Here is a 19,549-nt window from a genome sequence, read left to right on the forward strand (position 1 = left end):
GGCGGGGGAGGGGAGGGTGTCCCCGAAATGCGGTGGGACACGGGGTGTCCGGAAAATGCGGTGGGACACGGGGTGCCCCGAAAATGCGGTGGGACACGGGTGGAGGGATGGACTGGGGAGTGCTCGTGGTATGGGCACCACCGCCAGCTGGGGTGAGGCAGGAATATGGGGCGTGCCTGCGGTATGGAAGTCCCCAAAAGTGCGAGGTGCCCCCCCCGTTAATTGAATGCTCACAGTGTTGGAGGTCCCCGAAACAATGGGGGGGCTTTAGGATTACAGGGACGCTGTAGGAAGTAGCAGGTGCCCCTCAGTGTAAGGGGGTCTGTGGAAGAATTGATGCTCCGGGGATACAGGGGTGCTTACGGTGTAAAATGGTATCTTGCAAAATGGATCATTTCAGAGCTACAGGGCCCCAAAAATGTGAGGGGACAGAGGGAGTGGGGATATCCTAGGGGGGCTGTAATGATGCCCTGGAGCTGGGGGTTGTCCAAAACTGGGCAGGTGTCCCCAGAGAACGGGGGTGTCCTTGAGTCTGTGGTGATACCCAAGGAATATGATCGTGGCACTTAACAGGTGCCCCAAAAGGAAGAAAAGTGCCCCAAAAAGTGGGGCACCTCTAAAACAGACAAGCATGGAAAGCTGTGAGGATGGGGGTGCTCAAAGTGTTTATGAGTGCCCCAGAGTATTAGGGGTGAACGGGGAATGCCCTTGTGTGCAGGTTTCCCCTAAAAGCCATAGGGGTACTCAGAGTACCAGCATTTGCTAAGTCTGCAGGGCTGGCACAGGGGCACAGCTTTGTCTGAGGGCATGCTTTGACTTCACTTAGTTTGGGATGGCACAGCCAGGGCAGGAGGGACACTCAACTCTACCCTGGGGGGTCCCCCCCAGCAACCCCCAACAGAGGGCAAGCCAGCCTTGCAGTCCCCCTGTGCATCCCCCAACTGCTAACACCACCCTTGCTCTGTCCATGGGGAAACTGAGGCACAGAGCCAGCATCGCCATCACCCACTGGCCATGGCCTTGGATAGCTTCTGCTCTGGGGGGACTGAAGCACACAGGGGTGCCTTGAAGGGGATCCCTTCATCCACTGAGGGCCTGGGAAAGATTGGAGACCCCAGGCTGGAGACCCCTGGGATGCATCATTGCAGGGATGGCAATGAACCCCTTCCCTTGGTGCACCCCCAGTGCAGCATGGCCTGGGACATCCTGGAGAGGAGGGTGACAGGGGGCTGCGGGCTCCGCTCGATCTGGGAAAGGCATTGGGGGGATCAGGGAAGGGTCCCTTTGGCTGTCACTTCCGCTTCATGCTGGCAGAAGATTTTGCAACATTTCCTCCCCGGGCAGTATAAAATGGGCGGTGGAGGAAAGGGGTACTGGGAGGCGGCACAGCAGCAGGCGCAGGTGAGGGATCCTCTGGCTGGCAAGAGCCCTGGGTCTGCTGCCGCCCTGCATCCTACCACACTTTGTGCTGCAGACCTTTGAGGGTGACATCTGGATTTGAACCCGGGCCTGTGTGCTTCCCAGTGAGAAACAACTTGGGATCAGGAGAAGGCCCCACATTTGAGGGGACGGCGACGGCAGCAAGCAGTGAGTCTGTGGGGTGCGCCACTGGAGATTGTGACTTTCCTTGGGCTTTGACAGCCTCACAGCACCCATCTGAGCCCCTTTGAATGTGGAGCAGGTTGGGGGCTGGGGTGGGTTGCTCCAGCTGCCCAAGAGGTTGCTTGGTGCAAGAGTAGAGGGAGGTGGTGGGTGGGAGCACCCAAGGCTGTGCTGAGGGCTCATCTGGGATGCAAACCCTCCATAGCCTGCAGGGACATCAGCCTTGGATGACTGAGGGAAAAGTGCCTGCTCCCATTTCCTTGCACAGCAATGAGCTGGGAGGATCCTTCCCCATGGCATGTCCCCGTTTCGTCCCCACTGGGAGCCCCCCAGCCACCACATTGTCCTCCAGTCCTTCCAGCTTCAGGAGGGGAAATGGAGTGCTTCTTGTTCCCCCCATCTGGGCCAGCTGTGGGGTATCTCTGTGTGGTATACCTGGGGAATACCCGGTTCCAGAGGAACCACCAGAATTTAGGAGTGGGGAGGCAGAAAGCAGCAGCCAGAAATAGATGAAGAGGAAGCACTGGCATCAGGCTCTGCCCTGTGCCCGTGGCAGCCCCACTTGGGAGGACATTCCCCCATCAGCACTGGCAGCATCCCTGGTTGTGTTCCTCTGGGATGCTCATGCCACAGCATTCCAGCATCATCACCCTGGGATCACCATCCCAGGATTTTCATCCCTGGATTGCTGCAAGAGAAGATACAGCAGAGCCAGGGAGAGATTTTTCTGGGCAGCAGCGCCAGCCCAGCTGCAGCAGGGAATTCACATCAGGCAAAAGGGGAAAGTTGGTGCCAGGGATGGTTTTGGCTCCAAGGGCCAGCTTGGAGCTGGGGAGCCCCAGCACTGAGGAGACTCAGTACCCCAAGCAGTCCTGGCATCTCCAAGCCCTGGAGGGGCTGGGGGCTCAGAAATGGGACAGAGGGGTGAAACCCAAGTGAAACAAGAGTCCAGATCCATTCTGGGGGAAGACTGAAAACCAGTGGTCTTTGGGGAGGCAGGAACAGAGCAAGCTCACCATCTCCTATGTGTGAGGACACAGGAAAAGCCACTGCCACCTGTGATTTCCCCATAGAGGCCAAGCACGGGGGGACACGGCAGTGCTCAGCTGAGCAACAGGAAAACCAGAGATGTAATATTTCCAAAGCTGCCTGCAAAGTGTGACACGTCTTTCCGTCCGGGGCTTGAAACCACTCCCGCAGGAGTAACACCAGGAGGTGGAAGAAAGGCACAAAAACACCTTCAGACCTTCTTGAGTGCTGCCTGCCCCAGCCACCGTGACCACAGCCTTGCTGCTGCCTGAGGTGGCAGGAGGGGCAACTTTGTTCAGGAATCACAGCAGCAATGCTTGAGGGGGTGGAAAGGCTGGAGGGATATAGGGGCACTTGAAGAACTTTGGAGGTGCCTGAGGGGCTCTGATAGGCTTTTGAAGAACCCACAGTAAGCAGAGGAGCCCAGGATTTCTGGAGGAGCCAGGTGTCTCCTGGAGGGACGTGATGCCACATTGTTGGGGAAGCCCCCCCAAACTGAGAAGAGGTGATCAGTCTGTGGGGGAACCCCTTCTTCCACAGGAGTCAGGAAAGGGAGAGGATTGGGGTGAAATGCAGGAGACTGAGCCATGCAGGAGATGTTCTACAAGGGGGCATATGAGGAACAGTGTCTGCAGCACTGACCATTACCTGGCACAGTGTAGATGCTGTGTCCTCCGTCACAGTGGAGTGATGAAGGATGGCTGCCCACTGGCTGGGAGGGGACCTGAGGGACAATGGAAATGCCAGAGGACCCAGAGATGCTGTCACCCTGGTCCACAACACTGCCACCCTACATTCATGCTAATTTGTGCTCCACAGGCAAAATGGAGTCCTTGTCCTACAGTGGGGATTTCTCCAACATCTTCTACCTTTACAACTACACCTATGACTACAGCACAGCCATGCCTGACACTGCTATCTCATCCTCTCCGTGCCGGCCTGAAAGCTCTGCCCTCAACAAGTACCTGGTGATGATGATTTACTGCCTGGTCTTCATCCTCAGTGTAGTGGGCAATGCCCTGGTGGTGCTGGTGGTGACCTCCAGCCACACCAGCCGCTCTGTCACCGATGTCTACCTGCTCAACCTGGCTGTGGCAGACCTGCTCTTTGCCTTGAGCCTGCCGCTTTGGGCAGCCTACCGAGCCCACGAGTGGGTCTTTGGCACTGTGATGTGCAAAGCCATCTCCGTGCTGCAGGAAGCCAACTTCTACAGCGGCATCCTTCTGCTGGCCTGCATTAGCGTGGATCGCTACCTGGCCATCGTCTATGCCACACGGGCTGCCACTGAGAAGAGGCACTGGGTGAAGTTTGTCTGCTTGGGCATCTGGGTCTTCTCCATCCTGCTCTCGCTGCCCGTGCTGCTCTTCCGTGAGGCTTTCCGCTCGCCCAACAACGGCACCGTGTGCTATGAGCGCATCAGTGGCGAGGACACGGCCAAGTGGCGGGTGGTGCTGCGGGTCCTGCCGCAGACATTCGGCTTTGTCTTGCCCCTCCTGGTGATGCTCTTCTGCTATGGCGTCACCATCCACACCCTCCTGCAGACCAAGAATGCTCAGAAGCAGCGGGCCATGAAGGTCATCTTTGCTGTGGTGCTGGTCTTCCTCATCTGCTGGCTGCCCTACAACATCACATTGGTGAGCGACACCCTCATGAGGACACGGGCCATTGCCGAGACCTGTGAGAGGAGGAACCGCATCGACACAGCCCTCTCTGTCACGCAGGTCCTGGGCTTTGCCCACAGCTGCATCAACCCTATCATCTACGCCTTCATCGGTCAAAAGTTTCGCAACAGCTTCCTCAAGATCCTGGCGCAGCGTGGGCTGATCAGCAAGGATGCTGTTGCCCGCTATGGCCGCGCCTCCTATGCCTCCACCTCTGGCAATACATCCACCACCCTCTGAGCCCTCTGGGACCCAGCCCTTGTGGGTACCAGCAGGTCTCAGCACCCCACACACCTCAGCATCTTCATCTATCCCCCTGGAATGTAGGTGGTGATGCCATGAGAATGGGCAGGGCCACCACTGGATGCTGGACCCCAACTGGAAGGAGGCTTGGGTGGCAAGGGCGTAGGACCCCATTGCCAGCGGACGAATGTCAAGTGTTCACCCCCCTCTCTCTTTGGGACAAAGCCTGTGACCCTGGGGGTTCTGTGAGCCTGCTGTGGGGATGGTGTTTTTACCTGATGGCCATCCAGCAATAAAGGAGTTGGTGCGTTGATCACCCATGTCTGGCTCCTCTTTGCCATGGGAAGGGAGACAGCAGGAGAGGGCCAGGGCACCTCTCTGGTGCCTGCTGAGCCTGTCAGAGTAGGGGTAATCCTTTTTCCAGGACAGGGTTTGGTATCCTGTGCATCCCCACAAGGGGCCCAAGCCCAGGTTTTTTTTCTAGAGCTCCCCAGACAGGTCCTGGCACTTCGATGGCACAGAGGTTTCTATGTGGAGCCTATCCCACCTGGGAAAGTCATTCTCTTCCCAACCTTAATGTCAACCCCAGCAGAGCAAATCACTGAAAGATCTCTGAGCAGTCCCTCACACTGAGCCAGCCCTGTAACCCCTGCCTGAAGGGTACCAGCACACCAGGCACCCTGCTACCCCCAACCATGGTGTCAGGACATTGTTGTGCAAAGGGCTGGGAACCTGTCCCTTACACAACCGGGATGTTTCCGCCCTGGCTTGGGCAACTGGGGCTGACACTTGACTGGGGTCAAGGAGCTGAAGAAGGGCCTGTGACCCTTCTGGGGACTCGCCTGCCTCTCTGTATGCCAGGCCTCAGGATTCCTGCCCCAGCACACCTACGCATCTCTCCACTGGAGTCCCATACTGCTCCTCCATTGATGTTGATCCAGGTTCTTAGGGGTCCATAACCATGGGGATATCAGTGGATGCCACCCTTGTGGTGGCTTTTGGGTGGGTACAGGGGTCCACAGCATCCAGGTGGGAACCCTGGGGACTTGGGGCAGAGCAGAGTCAGTGGACCTGCTGAGCAAGGACAGCCCATCACCTTTGCATCTGAGGAACCTCTTGCCCAAGTGGTTCCTCACAGTGTGGTAGGAAGCCAGGGCTGTTGGCCAAGAGCTGTCTACTCTCCCCACTGTGGGATGGTGCAGGCAGTGGCTCACCCTGGCTGCAGCTGGAACACCAGTTTTTGGGGATGGTTTCCCCCCGGGAGAACTTGAACACCCCCATGCCAGCATTACCCACCCTGCACCCAACCTGAGTGTCAATCTGGCAGTGAGTGATAGATGACACAGAAGCCACAGGGGTAGCAGAAATGAGTAGTTTTCCTCTTTGTGGACCAGCCGCAAGAAAGACACATGTCAAACCCAAAACATTGGGCAGCAGGACCTGCACGCAGGCCCCGGGCACCTGGGTACCCAGTAAATCCAGGGCAGGAGGTGTCCCAGACACGATGCCAGGGCTGCTGTCACCACTCATGTAGCCTGCGGGTGCCTTTGCTGGTAGCAAATCAGGCAGCAGCGGCCGTGCTTGCCCATGTCCACGGAGCACGTGTGGCACACCTTGCCCTGGCACAGCCTGCTGAGAGAGCAGGAGGTGAGAGCTGAGCCATCCCTGCACTGTGCCAGTGCCACCCCCCTCCCCCCATAGCCCACCTGCAGTTGTACCGCCGGGAGAGGAGGCGGAAATCCTTGTGGCAGCGGGCACACAACCCTGGGTCGCGGGGCATCGGACTGGGCATCGGGGTGTCAATGCCCTCTGTCTTCTGCCACAGGGCATCCTTCTCCCTGCGGGAGGGGACAGGTCAGCGCTGGATTTGCCTGGGCTCTGGTGCCCTCCTCTGGGCAAAGGGGTTTGGGTGCCCTTGCCCTTGCGTGGAGTCCCCGGGGCTCTCACCGCAGCAGCTCCAGCAGCCGCCCCTTCATGTCGCGGATGAGCTCCTGCTGCCGTGCCTGCTCGGCGCCGCGCGTGGCCTCCCGCTCCAGCGCCTCCCGCTGCGCCCGCTGCAGCGCCGATGCCCAGCGCTCACCGTCCTGCCGGGCCCTGGCGCGGGGCAGCGGAGACACGGCCCCCTGGCTCTCAGCTGGTCGTCTCTCCATCCCTCCATGTACGCGGATAAACCTCCCGCCGCTGGTTCCTCCCTCCGTCCCTCCCTCGTTCCTCCCTCCTTTCCTCCCTCCCTTCTTTTCTCTGCTGTTGCCCATCCATCCTCAAGCTCTCTCCCCATCCTCACAGCCACTTTGCCATCTGCCACCCATCCGTTTCCCCACTGTTCACCCATCCTTTTCCATATCCGTACTCTTGGCCTTCTGCCCACCCAAATTCATCCCTGTGTCTCTCCTTTCCATGTCCCATCTTCATCCATTTATCCTAAATTGATCCCTCCTTCCCTCCCTCCCATCTACTAAAGCCAAACCACTCCAGCTCTCTGCCCCCCTACCCCTCCACCTACCTATCAGTCCCAAATTGACCCTCCCTCCAGTCCTCCCCCCTCAGATCCTTCCCTCCCTCCCCTGCCAATCCCCAGCTGCTGTTCGGCTGTGTCCAAGCAGGACATCATTGGGGGCCCCAGGGGAAACCATGTGGCAGGCGGAGATAGGAGGTCCCACTGTGGGCTGATGGGTGGTGGAGGTAGGGGTCCCTGCCCAACCTGCTGAGCTCCTCCTGCAGCCGTGCCATCTCCTGTCGCTGGGCCTGGAGCTGCTGCCGGCTCTGCCAGGTCTCCTCCCGTGCTGCGGCAGCCAGGCTGGCCAAGCGCTGGAGGAGAGCTGGGGCTCAATCCTGGACCCCAAACCCCCACCCCACCACGGGATCCCTTGGACTTGCCCATACCATGGCCATGCTGGTGATCGTGCTGGGTTCCCCTTCTGCCTGGGGGGCTGGTGGGGACTCCTGGGGACCACGGGCGAGCTCCAGTGCCTGTCGCAGCACCTCCTCCACGGCAGCCACCTCGTCTGAAGTACCAGCATCCTTCATCATGTCCGTCCGTCCTGCCGCTGCCTGCGCTTCCTGGCATTCCTGCAGGCGCGAGGTCAGTGCTGCTGCCTCTGCCAGCACCCTGGCCAGCTGGGTACCCCGCTCTTCTGCCACCTCTTGCCAGCCCCGTGCCTCCTCCTGTGCCCGTGCCAGTGCCCCCGGGTCCCTCGCCGCCACTGCTGCCTCCAGTGCCTGCTCCAGGAATGTGTTGGTTTCCCGCAGCGCCTCAGCCTCGCGTGCCCACAGCTGGGCCCGCTGGGCACTGCCCTCCTCCTGCCGCTGCCGCTGCAGTTCTGCCCGTGCCAGCCGCACCGCCAGCACCTGTGCTGCCGCCTCACGCTCACCCAGCTCGGCCCTCAGCTGGGACACCAGTGCCTGCAGGGATCCCTCTGTCCCACCCGGCTGCCTGGGCACCAGTGACAGGGACCCCAGCATACACCTTGTGCCAGTGGACAGTGGGGGCATGCCAGGCTCTCCAGCACCATCAGTCTGGGCTGCTTTGCCAGTGCCATGTGCGTGCCCCTGTTCCTCTACATCCACGTTCTTAATCTCCTTCTCATCCTCCTCCAACTCTTTATCCTTCTCTTCCAAATCCTCCTCCACGTCCTTCTCCACGTCCACTTCCGCGTTCTCCACCTTCACCTCCTTTGTATCCTCACTGTCATCCTTCACCTCCTCTTCGTCCTCCTTTTCCATGTCCTTCTTCACCTCCCCATCCTCCACATCTCCCTCAATATCTTCCATTTCCACACTCCCTGCTTGCAGGGCAGCCATGGTGGGTGGGCACGGATGGGCTGATGCCCCATGGAGTGCCACAGTGGGATGGCCAATGCCATCGGATGGTCCGTGTGCCACAGTGCCGGCACTGTCTGTCTGCAGGGCTGTCTCTGCTGGGCTGCTCCTGATCACCGGGCTGGGCCGTACCAGTGGCCTAGAGGGGACACAGGGCTCAGGACTACTGGGTCACCCCCAAGGTGAACAGGGCATCACCACCCTCCATTTAGGCTCCCTGGGCACAGCCAGTCTTTAAGAATTTAGGGGGCAGCAGGGCAGAGGATCAGAGATGTTGGTGCCACCAGCCTGAGCACCCACAGAACGTGTGGCACCCATCGACCCCAGCATGTGTGCTTGTGGCAGTCGGTGCACATGAACACGTGAGCAGCAGAAGAGGTGTGAGTGTGCTGGGACAGCTGCATCCATGAGTGCCCCCCAACAAGTGTGCCCGGGGCAAGGGTGTGCAAGCACATGTGTCCCTGTGTGTCAGGTGTCACAGTATTGCAGCAGGGATATATTCAGCAGAGGATGGCTCTGTGTGTGTGTACATATGCATGTGGCATCTTTGCAGGCACAGGCAGTGTATGCATGCTGGTGCCAGTGACTGTGCCCTCCTGGGGTCATGTATGGAGAGCTGGCACATCTGGAGTGCTGTGCGGGGTCCAGGACAGTGGAGCAACGCACACATGCTAAGCCCAAAGTGCCTCTGATGCCCCTTGACACCCCCAGTGCTGCCAATGCCCCCAATGCCCCAGTGTCCCCAAGCTCACTCGGAGAACATGGGCCAGGCGGTGTCCAGGTCATGCCTGTACAGGGCCAGGTGGAAGGTGACACAGTCCAGCTCATAGAGGCTGCCCAGGATCTCTGCTCGCCGTTTGGGGCTCAGGAAGGGGCTACGGGCGTAGTACCACTCGCTGCAAACACGAAACAGGCTCATGTGTCCCTCTGTGCCCTGGACAGGTACACATGCCTGCAGCACCTCTTCTGACTGGGTGCTGCAGGGCACTGCCCACCCTGGCCATGTCCCCTGCCACCATGAGCATCCCCTCACTGTGCCCCTGCTCTCACCAGAGGCTCTCAGGGTCCAGGAGGCAGAGCTGCAGGGACTCTGCCAGCTGCCGGTGCACCAGGCAGTACCGCAGAAAGGCTCGGCCCCTGCCCACAGGGGTCTTCAGCTGTAGAGGAGAGAGGGTTATCAATCCCTCACACTCCAGTGTGTCCCCCCCACACCTCCCTCCCAGTCCATGCAGGGGAAAAAAGGGTCCCCAGGGCTAGGGCTGGGGGGCAGTGGGGATCCCAGAGGGGAAAAAACTGTTTACAGCCCCACTGGGCAAATGCTTGGTACCCAAGTGATTGTGTGCCTGTGCACCCACAAGCAAGCAAAATCTTGTGTGTGTGCAGAGGTCCCTGGGTATCCCACCAGCCCATGCCCACCTTGTCCAAGGAGGTGACGAAGTGAATGCCTTCATGCTCCTGCCGGCACCGTGTTAGGCCCTGGTACAAGAAGTCCCAATAGTCCTTGCGCTGTCCAAAGAAGCTCCTCTTCTCCTTGAGGTCAAACTGGCAGGGGTACAAACTTGGATGTTCTTTTTTGGGAGTGTCCCCTGTTCCTCCAGCCTGCCCCTGTGGGGCTGGAATCTAGCCAGCTCCTTCAGCAGGGTTGGTTGCGGTGTCCCTCTCTTCACTGGCTCCATACCTCAATTTCCCTTTTGCAGCACATGTAATTACACATGTGGACAAGGGAGAGCCTGGTCCAGGTGGCTGGGGATGCCCAGGGCCAGATAATGCTGGGTGGGGTTATTCCATTCCCTGAATGGTTAACACAGGGTCCCTTCTGTGCGAAAGGGGAAACAAGGCAGGGAGCAGCAGCGAGGGAGGAGCAGCAGTACCTGGAGGAGGAACTCTAGCTGGGCACAGAGGCTGTGCAGCTCCCGGCTCCCGTCTGTCACCGGCAGGTTCTGCTCCTGGTAGCTGCATTTCAGCTCGGCCACGGTCTCTGCGGGATGGCAGGGCTGGGCTGGCATGGCACCCTCTCTCGTCCTACCCCTCTCCCCACTGCCTCACAACTCCTGGCCTCAGGGATTTCTGATGGTGGATAAAATAATTGAATCATAGAATCTAAGTTGGAAAAGACCTCCAAAGTCGAGTTCAGTCATTGACTGAGCACTTCCAAATCCACCAGTAAACCATGCACCCAAATACCACATCTACGTGTCGTTTAAATACCTCCATGGGTGGTGACTCCACTACTTCCCTGGATAGCTTGTTCCAATGCTTAATAAACATTTCCATGAAGAATTTTTTCCTAATATCCAATCTAAACCTCTCCTGGCACAACTTGAGGCCATTTCCTCTTGTCCTAACCCTTGTAACTGGGGAGAAGAGACTGGCTCCCTCCTGCCTACAACCTCATTTCAGATAGTTCTAGAGAGTGATAAGATCCCCCACTGAGCCTCCTTTCCTTCAAAGAGAAAGAGGCACTTGTCCTGGGATGAAGGAGGGGAGCAGGGCGAGCAAGGAGCATGGCCACCTCCTGGGCACTGCCCGTTCCCAGGGAGCAGGCAGCAGTGGAAGGGTTGGCACAGGGATTCTCTGGAGCACCCCTGGCAGTGATACCCCCCACTGCCCATAACTTGGGTGCAAAAAGGGATCTGGCACGGCCAGGGTGAGATGTACAATGCAGGGAACGTGCTGGCAGGGGACTGGTTGGCACACTTACTCTGCAGGTCCTTGATGACGCGGTTGAGCTCCCCTTCCCCTGCCATGGCTGTTCACAGGGATCTGCAGAGGCAGGGGCGGTGATGAGAGGAGGTTCTAGGCTGGCACTCCTCTGGCACCCCCAAACTCTCTGTCCCAGAGAGAGGGTCTGTCCCCCAGCTGTACCCCAGAGCTGCCTGCTGTTATGGTAAGAGGGGGTAGGTTTAGGTACCCCTTACCCTGCCATGTTCCCCCACTGCACAGGCCAGAGCAGATGGGGTGGACAAAGGTGTCCCATCCTGCACCCTCTTAGTTGCCCATGTGCTCTGCCCCTTATGTCTTCAGCCTTTGCTCCCATTCCTTGGGGAGTTCCTGGGGCTGAGCCCACTGCGTTTCTAGTGTGCCCCTGTCCTTATTCCTGTCCCTGTTTGCCAGGATTCAGGATGTGGGTTTGGCGCAGGGGAAGTGATGCTTTTGCTTCTGCTCTCACTTCCCTCAGTCACATCATGGACAATGTGGGGGGTCCTTGGCTGTTGAGCAAGGGGGCACACCACCCCTGACATGCAGCCCCCCATAGCTCAGCTCCCTAGGCAGAACCCTCTGTCACAGCATGTTGCCTGCATGGCTGGCATGGGGTTTGGGCAAAAAATGTGGGCATGAGGTGGGGGGCCAGAGGGCACAGTGCAGGGGATTGATTTTGGGGTGGGTGGCAGCTTGGGGACACGGCGAGGGAAATAGCCCATGGAGGTGGCAGGTCTGTGTCACTGAGGCTGGTGTCTGGCTGGTGTGGGGCAGCACACGTGTGTGTGTGTGTGTGTGGAGCATGCCCAGCAGGGTGCATGTGCACTCACAGGAGTGGGTGCACCAGTGTGCCCAAACATGCCCAAGCATGTGAGTGTCCTGTGCCCTCTACCACGGCAGAGTGAGAGAGCAGGACGCAGGTCTTGGGCTGCCTGTGTTCCCATTCCAGTGCCCTTGAGAGACCTTGGATGAGCTATCTTTGCATCTGCCCACCCCACTTGTACCTCAGTTTCCCCTGGGAAGAGAAGCCCCTTACCTGCGTCCAGGAGCTGTGAGGTGCCCCGAGGCGGTTCCTAGTGCTGTGGGTGCGCTGGCATGTCCCCGTGCCCACGCTGTGCCCGCCTGCTTCTCCTTTTGTACCTTGGGCAGGCGGAAGTGTGGGAGGTCGGTGGGGCTGCAGAAGCCACAGCCTGCCCAGCCCACAACACATCAGGCGCTGCAGCTCAGCCCCCAGCACCTGGCTCCCTGTTTGGGGGGTGCCAGTTCTGGGGAAAGGGCTGGCAAGACTGGTCCCCCTATGCAACATTTGCAGGAGCAGAGGATGGACAGTGTCAGGCATGGAGGGCCCTTGATGCTCTCCAATACAAATGGAAATTTGGAATGTTTTGAAGAACCTGCCCACAGTTTTTGTGGAGGGGGTCCAGGACCCATACTCCACTAGAAGCAGCCAGCAGCAGACTCTGGCACAGAGGCCACCCCCATGCACGACAGCCCCTGAGCACAGGAGCTGCAGCCCCCTCGAGCAAGGACCACAACCCTCCCCAATCATCTGGCCTCCACATGGTGGTTATACCCTGAGCCAGCGTGGAAGCTCTTTCCAGAGCATTCAGGGCAAGGCTCCCTCTTGTTAGGGAGACCCCAACCCAGCAGTGTGCCTCATTCACTGTACCTGGACCCCTGTACTGTGTTAGCCCTATCCTGAGGGCTCCTTCTGGACTGAGGACTGAAAAACTCCTGTGGAGGGGTGTCAGAGGTGATACCAGCCCATCCCAGCAGTCCAGGCAGGGGGACCCGTTGCCATCCCCATCCCGCTCCCCACCTCCATCTTGGTGGATGGCCACAGTGATGCCCAGGTCCTGTCCTCTGCTGTGCCCCTCCTTGTAGCGTACGCTGCCCCTACCTGTGCCACCTGGATGTCTTGGGGGACATCCGTGTCCCTCCGGCCAGGCCTTGCTCTGCATCAAAGTGAAAGAAGGAAGTGATGCTGAGTGGGAGCCTGGGCCTCCCAGCACCCTCCTGGCTCCCGGGTGGGTGTCGGCCTGTAGGTGCAGCTGGGGAGCACAGGGGAGCCAGTGGCAGTACTTGGGGTGACCTCAGGCTCTGCAGCACCCCATTGCCCTGTGCCACTCTGCACTGTGGGCACGGGGCACAGCAGCCCATATTGAATAGGGGCGTGGGCAGGGTGTTGCGTGGCAGTGGAGCATCAGCCCACTGTGCTGGGGTCGTGTGTGTGCGTGTGTGTGCGTGTGCGGGCTGTGCATGTGGCAGCGTGTGTGGGTGTGAGGCTGAGAGGGCACTGTGTGTGCCCTTCATTGCACCCACCCATGTGCCCTGTGCCAGGTGCTGCAAGGGCAAGACCCTAACACCTGCGGGGGGGACGTGCCCCTGCCCGCCGTGCCACTGCGGGAGCCTGGCAGCAGGGTCTCCTCTCCCTGCCCAGCCAAGGGCCAGGGCGGGGGTGCCGGGGGCTGGGGGGGGGCAGAGAAGACTCTCACCCATCCTTGGCGTGGGTGCAATTCAATTAACTAGGCCTGGCCCTGGTTCAGCACAGCCAATAAAGCTAATGGCCCCGCACAGGCCTGGCGCTGCCCGCCGGGGGGGGGTGGGGGGGCCGGGGGCCATCTGCTAATTAAATGGGGGTGGGGGACCATGGAGCCAGCAGTGATGTCACCTCCCTGAGGCTCACTGGCCCCCTCTGCCCGCCAGCCCTCTGCCACTCCCTGGGTGCCAGACAGAGCTGTGGGGGACAGCCATGAAGTGTGGGGGACCAGCCAAACTTCCTGTACCCCACCCTGATGCTGCTGCTTGTTAGGAGGTTTCCCGAGGCAGATGCAATTAGTGCCCGTGCCTGGCATGGCCGCTGCCCACGCTTGGCACCAGCAGCTGCCCCGTGGGGATGGGTCCTTGCCCGGCATCAGCCCGGCATCATGGCAGCACCCAGGGCTGCTGCCGACTGCACTGCTTGGCGCTGGCTCGATGGGCGTGTGGTGCCCAGGGGTCTGCACCCTGTTACTCTGTTCCCCTGCCCTGTGCAAGCCCCATGGCGCGGTTTTGAGCTGTCCTGCAGGGAGAGGTTCCCCATGGTAATTCTGTGCCCACAGCATCAATCAGGAAGGCTGGGAAAGGGACCCCACTGGCCGGGGCTGTGTGGGGAGTCTTTGATTGTGTCCTCAGGCTCCTGAGGAGAGGCTGGGTGGGATACAAGGAGGACTGGCAGAGGGAAGTCCCCCCCCAACCCGTGTGTAGGCACCAACATTTAGGGTTAGGGATGAGCAGGAGGTACTGTAGGGAAACTGAGGCAGGGTTGGGGCGACGGTTGCGGATTGAGCCACGATCGAACCCACGGTGTGCGACCTCTTTCACCCCCAAAACTAACGGCGCGGGAGCGGGGGACCCTGCTAAGGTCTGGCAGCCACCCCAGAGGGTGCCGTGCCCGGAGGGCAGGCGGGTGAACGCCAGAGGTGCCAAGCCCCGAGCCCCGTGTGCGGAAGAAGGAGAAGGAGGAGGAGGAGGAGAAGGAGGAGGGGGAGGAGGGGGAGGAGGGGGAGCGTGTCGGAGCTGGCTCCCACCCAAGCACTGCAGGACAGGGGCGGGCACGGTGCTCCCTGCCTGGCTGCCAGCGCGCAGGCGACGCTGGGGGACCGGCGGGGGGGACAGGGCCCGGTGGGACCGCAGCCCCCCTGCACATCATTGTCGCACGGCCCCGTGCCCGGGGCAGGGCACTTCGGGGGCACTGCCCGGGCACCGGAGCTTGTTGCGGCCGGCGCCGGGAGAGGGACACGGCTGGGTTCGGCCGCTCGTCCGAGCGTGCCCTGGGCAGGGGTCGGCCCCTGCACCCTCCCCCGCCGGGTGAGCCCCGGGCAGGGGCATCATGACCCGGCTGAGCTGGTGCTTTGCCACCTTGATTGGCTGGGGGAAGTCCTTGGTGTCCTGCTTCCTGCCCCTCCGCGCCCGCCGCCGCCGGGAGGTAAGCGGGCATCGCCGGGCATCGCCGGGCGTCGCCGGGTACGGCGTTAGGGTTAGGGGCTGCGGGGGACACAGAGCTGGGGGGGCTCCGGGGTGCGGGGAGTGGGGGTATGGGCTGCCGGTGGCCCTGCCTGCTCCGGGCAGCTGGGGGTTAAACCCTGCATATGCATGCCAGGGTGCAGAGCATGTCCTTTGTCCCTCCTTTTGCCCCCCCAGAGCGTCTCACTGTGACCCTCTCTTCACACACCCGAGGACCCCTGCAGTGCCTGGCTGGAGAGGATCTGCTGTACAGCCTTTCATTCTAAGGGATCTGCTCAGGGATTCATTCAGGGATCTGCTGGGATCCCTGTGTCCTTACAGAGAGACCGTAGAGGCAGAGGTTGTCCCTGTCCTTACAGAACCCACAATGGGAACACTGTGTCCTGCATGAGGGGACCCCAGTGCCCATAAAACACCCCTCATGAGAAATCCCTGTGCCCATAAAAGTGGTCAGTGTGGGGGATCCCTGTACCTGTAAACCCTGGCACTGGGAAGCACCATGCCCATAAAGTACTGTCAGTGTGGGCTCCCTGTGCCCAACATGAGAGACCCCTGTGGGGTCACCCTTTGTAGGGCACCTCTGTGCCCGTCAGCACCTGGCATGTGTGGGATCCATGTGCCAAAGGATTGCCCCACAGGGGATCCCCGTGTCCATGCAGCACCTGGTGTGGGGACTTTGCCACCCAGGCTGCAGAAACTGAGGCAGGGAGGAGGGGAAGCTGTTGGTGCTGTTGGAGGGTGCTGGACTCCGACTGCGCCACCTTCACTTCGTTCCTCAGTCTTTGGGAAGCTGCCCCATGCCTGGCAGGATGGCATGGGACACTTCAGCTACACCGTGCCAGAAAAGCAGGTGCCAAAGCCACTGCTGGGCAGCGCCTGGGGGAGTCACTGCAGGCTGATGACAGTCCAGCATATGCCAGGACAGGGACACAGCTCGGAGGAAGGAGAGGCCTCTGTCTGCTTGGGGACTCCAGAGTGCGCCGAGGACGCAGGATCATGAATTGATGGGAGTACTGGGGGGTTGTCAGGGCTGTGGGTGAGTGGGTGGCACTGGTGACATGTGGGTCGGTGGTCATGCAGTCCCATGTCCAGCACTTTGTCCATGTGTTTCTCATGTGGGTGTGAGAACACAGACTCGTGGGGGGCTGTAACATGTGTACTTATGCATGTGTGTTCATGGGCATGCAGATGGGGCTGAGGTGGAGTGAACTGCAGCTGACACGGGTGTGGGTGCACAGGAGGTCTCTAATGGGATGCCATGGGGTGTGTGTAGCATCAGAGCTTTGTTAGTGTGAGCTGTTCTAGAGGGCTGTCTCAGTCCTTTCCGTGCCGACAGGCACCCATGCATGTGGGGCCCACCCACCATGTGTGACATGGGCTGTGTGTGTGGTGTTCATGAGTGTGTCCTGGCATGTACACAGGGGGCACATGTGTGATGTGTGTGTGTGCCCTGTGCACCCAAGAGCAGTGTGAAGACAGCTCTGGTGGAAGTGGGTGTGAGGGCCTTGGGGATGTCATAACCCCAGGACACAAAGGAATTCTGCCAAGGCTGGCTCTGCACTGGGACTACATGCCTACACCAGTAGAACCCATGGCAGGGCGGGAGTCCCTGTGCTAAGCGACCCCGTATGTGTCCACCTGCTGAGAAAACGAGCCTTAAATGATGGTGATGGGCTGTGTCCCTGCGGCCACCCTGTCCCTGTCGTATGACCCTTGTCCCTGCCCTTCTGAGGAGTCTGGGATTATCATGGCAGTGAATGGGAAGAGGTGATTTATAGGGGGGTGTGGACACTTCTCTCCACTGGGGCTTTCATTTGTGGGCAGTAACGAGGTTGATTAATGAGGGCTGTAATGATGGGGAGGGGTGTGTGAGAGAGGTGGGCAGGGATGGCTCTTTGCTTGTTTGGTGTTGTGAGCAGGGTCAGTCTCCCCAGCCTCCTTCTGGCCCTGGATCTGGTTGGCATGGAGAGGTGGAAAGTGTTGTCTTCTTGCCCCTGTCCCAGCTGGCACATCCCCACAGAGGTACCACCACCCTGGGCTGGGTGAGCACAGCATAGTGATGGGGTGGAGGGCAATGGGACAGGGATATTTTGGGGAGGAGATGCTGCACTTTGGGAGGAGTCAGATGCAACCCCAGTCTCTGGGAAGAGCAGCTCTTCCCCCCTTCCTTTCTGGGCTGGCGGTTTTATGCAGAGTATAGATGGGAAACTGAGGCACGGGGAGAGGGTCATTACAGTGCCCACGTCCTCTCCATGCCCAGGTTTCCATGCCAGCCGTGGCTCGTCCTGTCGGTGTGTCCTTCTCCCTGGCACGTCCCGCACCCTGACTCACACCCTCATGGTCACGGCCAGCTGAGCACAAGTTTCCAGGCTGGAGCTGGAGTCAGCACTGGCGGAGAGAGGGGGAACGGTGTGCCGCACGGCCAAGCCCCCCAGGAGCGGCTGGAGCACCCCCCTGCCAAATCCATCCCCGTCAGGGCCGCAGGCTGCCAAGCCGCTCTCCGTCCCGCCTGGAGGTTGTCCCCCCTCGCCGAGGCCCCCCAGCTCCGCGCATGGATGTCCGCTGATCCCTCCCCGTCTCCCATCCCGGGACCACCCAGGGGACTCGGCTGGCGATGGGGGGTGTGCATCCCGCCGCAGGACCCGCTGGAGGCCGGAGGAGGGATGAGGGTGACGTGGGTGGCGGGTGTCCCCCGGTCAGCGGAGGAAATGGATCCCAAATGTGTGTGAGTGGGGAGGAGGGGGCCTGGGACACGCACAGCCCCACTCCGGGCCCCCGCAGTCCGCAGCCCCTCCGCTGGCGTTGGGGGGGTGTCCCAGGCGCCTCCGGGCCCGCTCGATTGGGGCGCTGCGGGATCGGGGAGGGGGGGGGGTTTGCCGCTCCCCTTCTCCCCCCGGCCGGAGGGGCGGCGAGGGGCCGGGGTGGGGCGGGCGGGCGGAGCGAGGGGCCGGGGGGCTCGGCCGGGCCGCGCCGCGGACAGCATGACCGGGCTGTGCCTCTCCTGCCTGCTCTGGGTACGGCCCGCACCGGGGGGAGCAGAACGGCAGCGCCGCGGGGTCCCGGGGTCGCGGAGCGGGGCTGGTCTCGGGAGCGGGCGGTGGATGGGGCTGGATGCGAGGGGAGCGGGACGGAACGGGGCGATGCACCGGGACGGGCTGGCTGGGAGCAGTGGGAACTGGCGGGGCTGGACCGGTATCAGGACCGGCTCCGGGGGAACAGGGACAGATCGGAGAGCGCCAGGGACGGCCGGACATCGCGGTGGGGCTGGGGGGGGAGCGGGCCGTGAGCGGGGCCGGGAGGAGCCCCGGGGAATGTGGGGAGGAGCGGGACCCAGCCCGATAGAGAAGTGGTGGTGGGCAACAGGCTGGGGGGTACACGAAGAGAGGACCGGGCTGGGATGCGAGACAGGGACGCTGGGCTGTGGGAAGATCTGTGGAAGGGTTATGGGGTTGGGGAGGGTGGGAGGCTGATCCCCCACGACGGCCAGCCTGCGTCCCTTCTCGGGGGTTCCACCATTCCTTGGGGCAGAGGCTGTGCTACTCCACTGAAGGAACGAGAAACTCGAAAAATTGGGGGGATCCAGTTAATTGTGGGGGTTTGGGACTCTGCATCCTCCCCAGTCACCAAGCTGGGTCCTGGGGTCCAGTGTGTTGCAAAACTCTGGGTGGACGTGAGCCTACAAGTCTGCTCCCAGGTGTGCCAGTGCCCTCCACCCACCCTGGCTTTGCAGCCTCAGGGGAACTGGGTGTCACTCCCCCCAGCACTGCACTCTCTGCAGTGCTGGGCAATGAACCCAGGTCTCCCAGCTCTTGATTAATTTGGCATCTCTGCCTGGTGCCTCTTCCAGCCCAGGACACCTGGGTCCCCTTCCAGCCTCCTTTGCTCTGTGTGTTGGGGGGCCCATGCCTAGGGATGCTTTTGCACCCCTGCTCCTGCACCGTGTGGGTGGTGGTCCCTGGAGGTGGGTACCCATGTCTGGCCATCCAGGTGACATGCCCGAGAAGCCCTCCAGCCCACACCCCTGCATTGCCCCCACTGTTTCCAGCCTTGGGGGCAGGGTGTCTAACTGGGATGCTGCCAGTATGGAGCTGGGACTGAATTGTTTTGTGGGATGGGCTGGTTCCCTGGCTGGCAGAATGGTACTGGGTGGGCAGAGTGCTCCTCCAGCAGCAGGGGACTGGGGGGGAGCATAAACCTGGGTGCTGAGGTGGTCCCCCTCTGACACAGTCATGGTATTGGCAATCAGACAAGCAGAAGGAACTCTGGAGGGGTGGGAATCAAAGGACTAGCTCTTTCACTAGTGAGGATAATTGCTGTTAATGAAGTCATGGAGGCCAGGGCAGAGTGGGGGGTACATGCATGCGAGATGTGTCGGCATCCCTGAGCATCCCAGTGGGTCCCTGGGAGCGGGGGGCAAGGCCTCTTCCCGGGGCACCCTGCAGCAATGATGCTGCTTTGCATATGCAAAGGAGCTCATGGCATCCTTCGGT

The 19,549-nt window shown here is 60.6% G+C and overlaps 3 protein-coding genes across 7 annotated transcripts in view; 2 read left to right on the forward strand and 1 right to left on the reverse strand.

Annotated features, from left to right (window-relative positions):
• Positions 1 to 16: 16 nt before the first annotated feature.
• On the forward strand, positions 17 to 4,839 carry LOC134552263 (C-X-C chemokine receptor type 2-like). Its single transcript, XM_063400779.1, has 3 exons — positions 17 to 60; positions 1,475 to 1,587; positions 3,451 to 4,839. Exons 1-3 carry the CDS (start codon positions 56 to 58, stop codon positions 4,530 to 4,532), a joined length of 1,200 nt encoding a protein of 399 aa, XP_063256849.1. The 5' UTR covers positions 17 to 55; the 3' UTR covers positions 4,533 to 4,839.
• Positions 4,840 to 5,901: 1,062 nt separating this feature from the next.
• Positions 5,902 to 13,020, reverse strand: RUFY4 (RUN and FYVE domain containing 4). 2 transcript variants are annotated; one of them, XM_063400776.1, is made up of 12 exons: positions 12,955 to 13,020; positions 12,091 to 12,194; positions 11,056 to 11,117; positions 10,226 to 10,332; positions 9,771 to 9,896; positions 9,405 to 9,511; positions 9,107 to 9,250; positions 7,419 to 8,493; positions 7,237 to 7,343; positions 6,483 to 6,629; positions 6,242 to 6,373; positions 5,902 to 6,164 (listed from the first exon to the last, which is right to left on the reverse strand). In XM_063400776.1, exons 3-12 carry the CDS (start codon positions 11,099 to 11,101, stop codon positions 6,062 to 6,064), a joined length of 2,094 nt encoding a protein of 697 aa, XP_063256846.1. In that variant the 5' UTR covers positions 11,102 to 11,117; positions 12,091 to 12,194; positions 12,955 to 13,020; the 3' UTR covers positions 5,902 to 6,061. The 2 variants fall into 2 exon arrangements, with proteins under 2 accessions (XP_063256846.1, XP_063256847.1); XM_063400777.1 differs by having other exon boundaries at positions 10,226 to 10,421.
• Positions 13,021 to 17,669: 4,649 nt separating this feature from the next.
• TNS1 (tensin 1) overlaps positions 17,670 to 19,549 on the forward strand; it is a 65,663-nt gene continuing 63,783 nt past the window's right edge. For 3 of the 4 annotated variants that reach the window (XM_063400787.1, XM_063400789.1, XM_063400783.1), the window contains exon 1: positions 18,009 to 18,073. In XM_063400787.1, coding sequence (XP_063256857.1) covers positions 18,041 to 18,073 — 33 coding nt within the window. In that variant the 5' untranslated portion in view covers positions 18,009 to 18,040. Of the gene's footprint in view, positions 17,785 to 18,008; positions 18,074 to 19,549 lie in introns of those variants that run through there. The other variant, XM_063400781.1, reaches the window with a different exon arrangement.

This window comes from Prinia subflava, chromosome 6, assembly GCF_021018805.1.
Source record: "Prinia subflava isolate CZ2003 ecotype Zambia chromosome 6, Cam_Psub_1.2, whole genome shotgun sequence".
Taxonomy (NCBI): Eukaryota; Metazoa; Chordata; class Aves; order Passeriformes; family Cisticolidae; genus Prinia; species Prinia subflava.

Coding starts and splice junctions, on each gene's coding strand:
- RUFY4 (XM_063400776.1), bottom strand. CDS start 11,101: ATGGCAGGGGAAGGGGAGCTCAACCGCGTCATCAAGGACCTGCAGA. Junction 9,512..9,770: donor TCGTCACCTCCTTGGACAAG/GTGGGCATGGGC, acceptor TCTCCTCTACAG/CTGAAGACCCCTGTGGGCAG. Junction 7,344..7,418: donor CGATCACCAGCATGGCCATG/GTATGGGCAAGT, acceptor GCTCTCCTCCAG/CGCTTGGCCAGCCTGGCTGC.
- LOC134552263 (XM_063400779.1), top strand. Junction 1,588..3,450: donor GACGGCGACGGCAGCAAGCA/GTGAGTCTGTGG, acceptor TGTGCTCCACAG/GCAAAATGGAGTCCTTGTCC.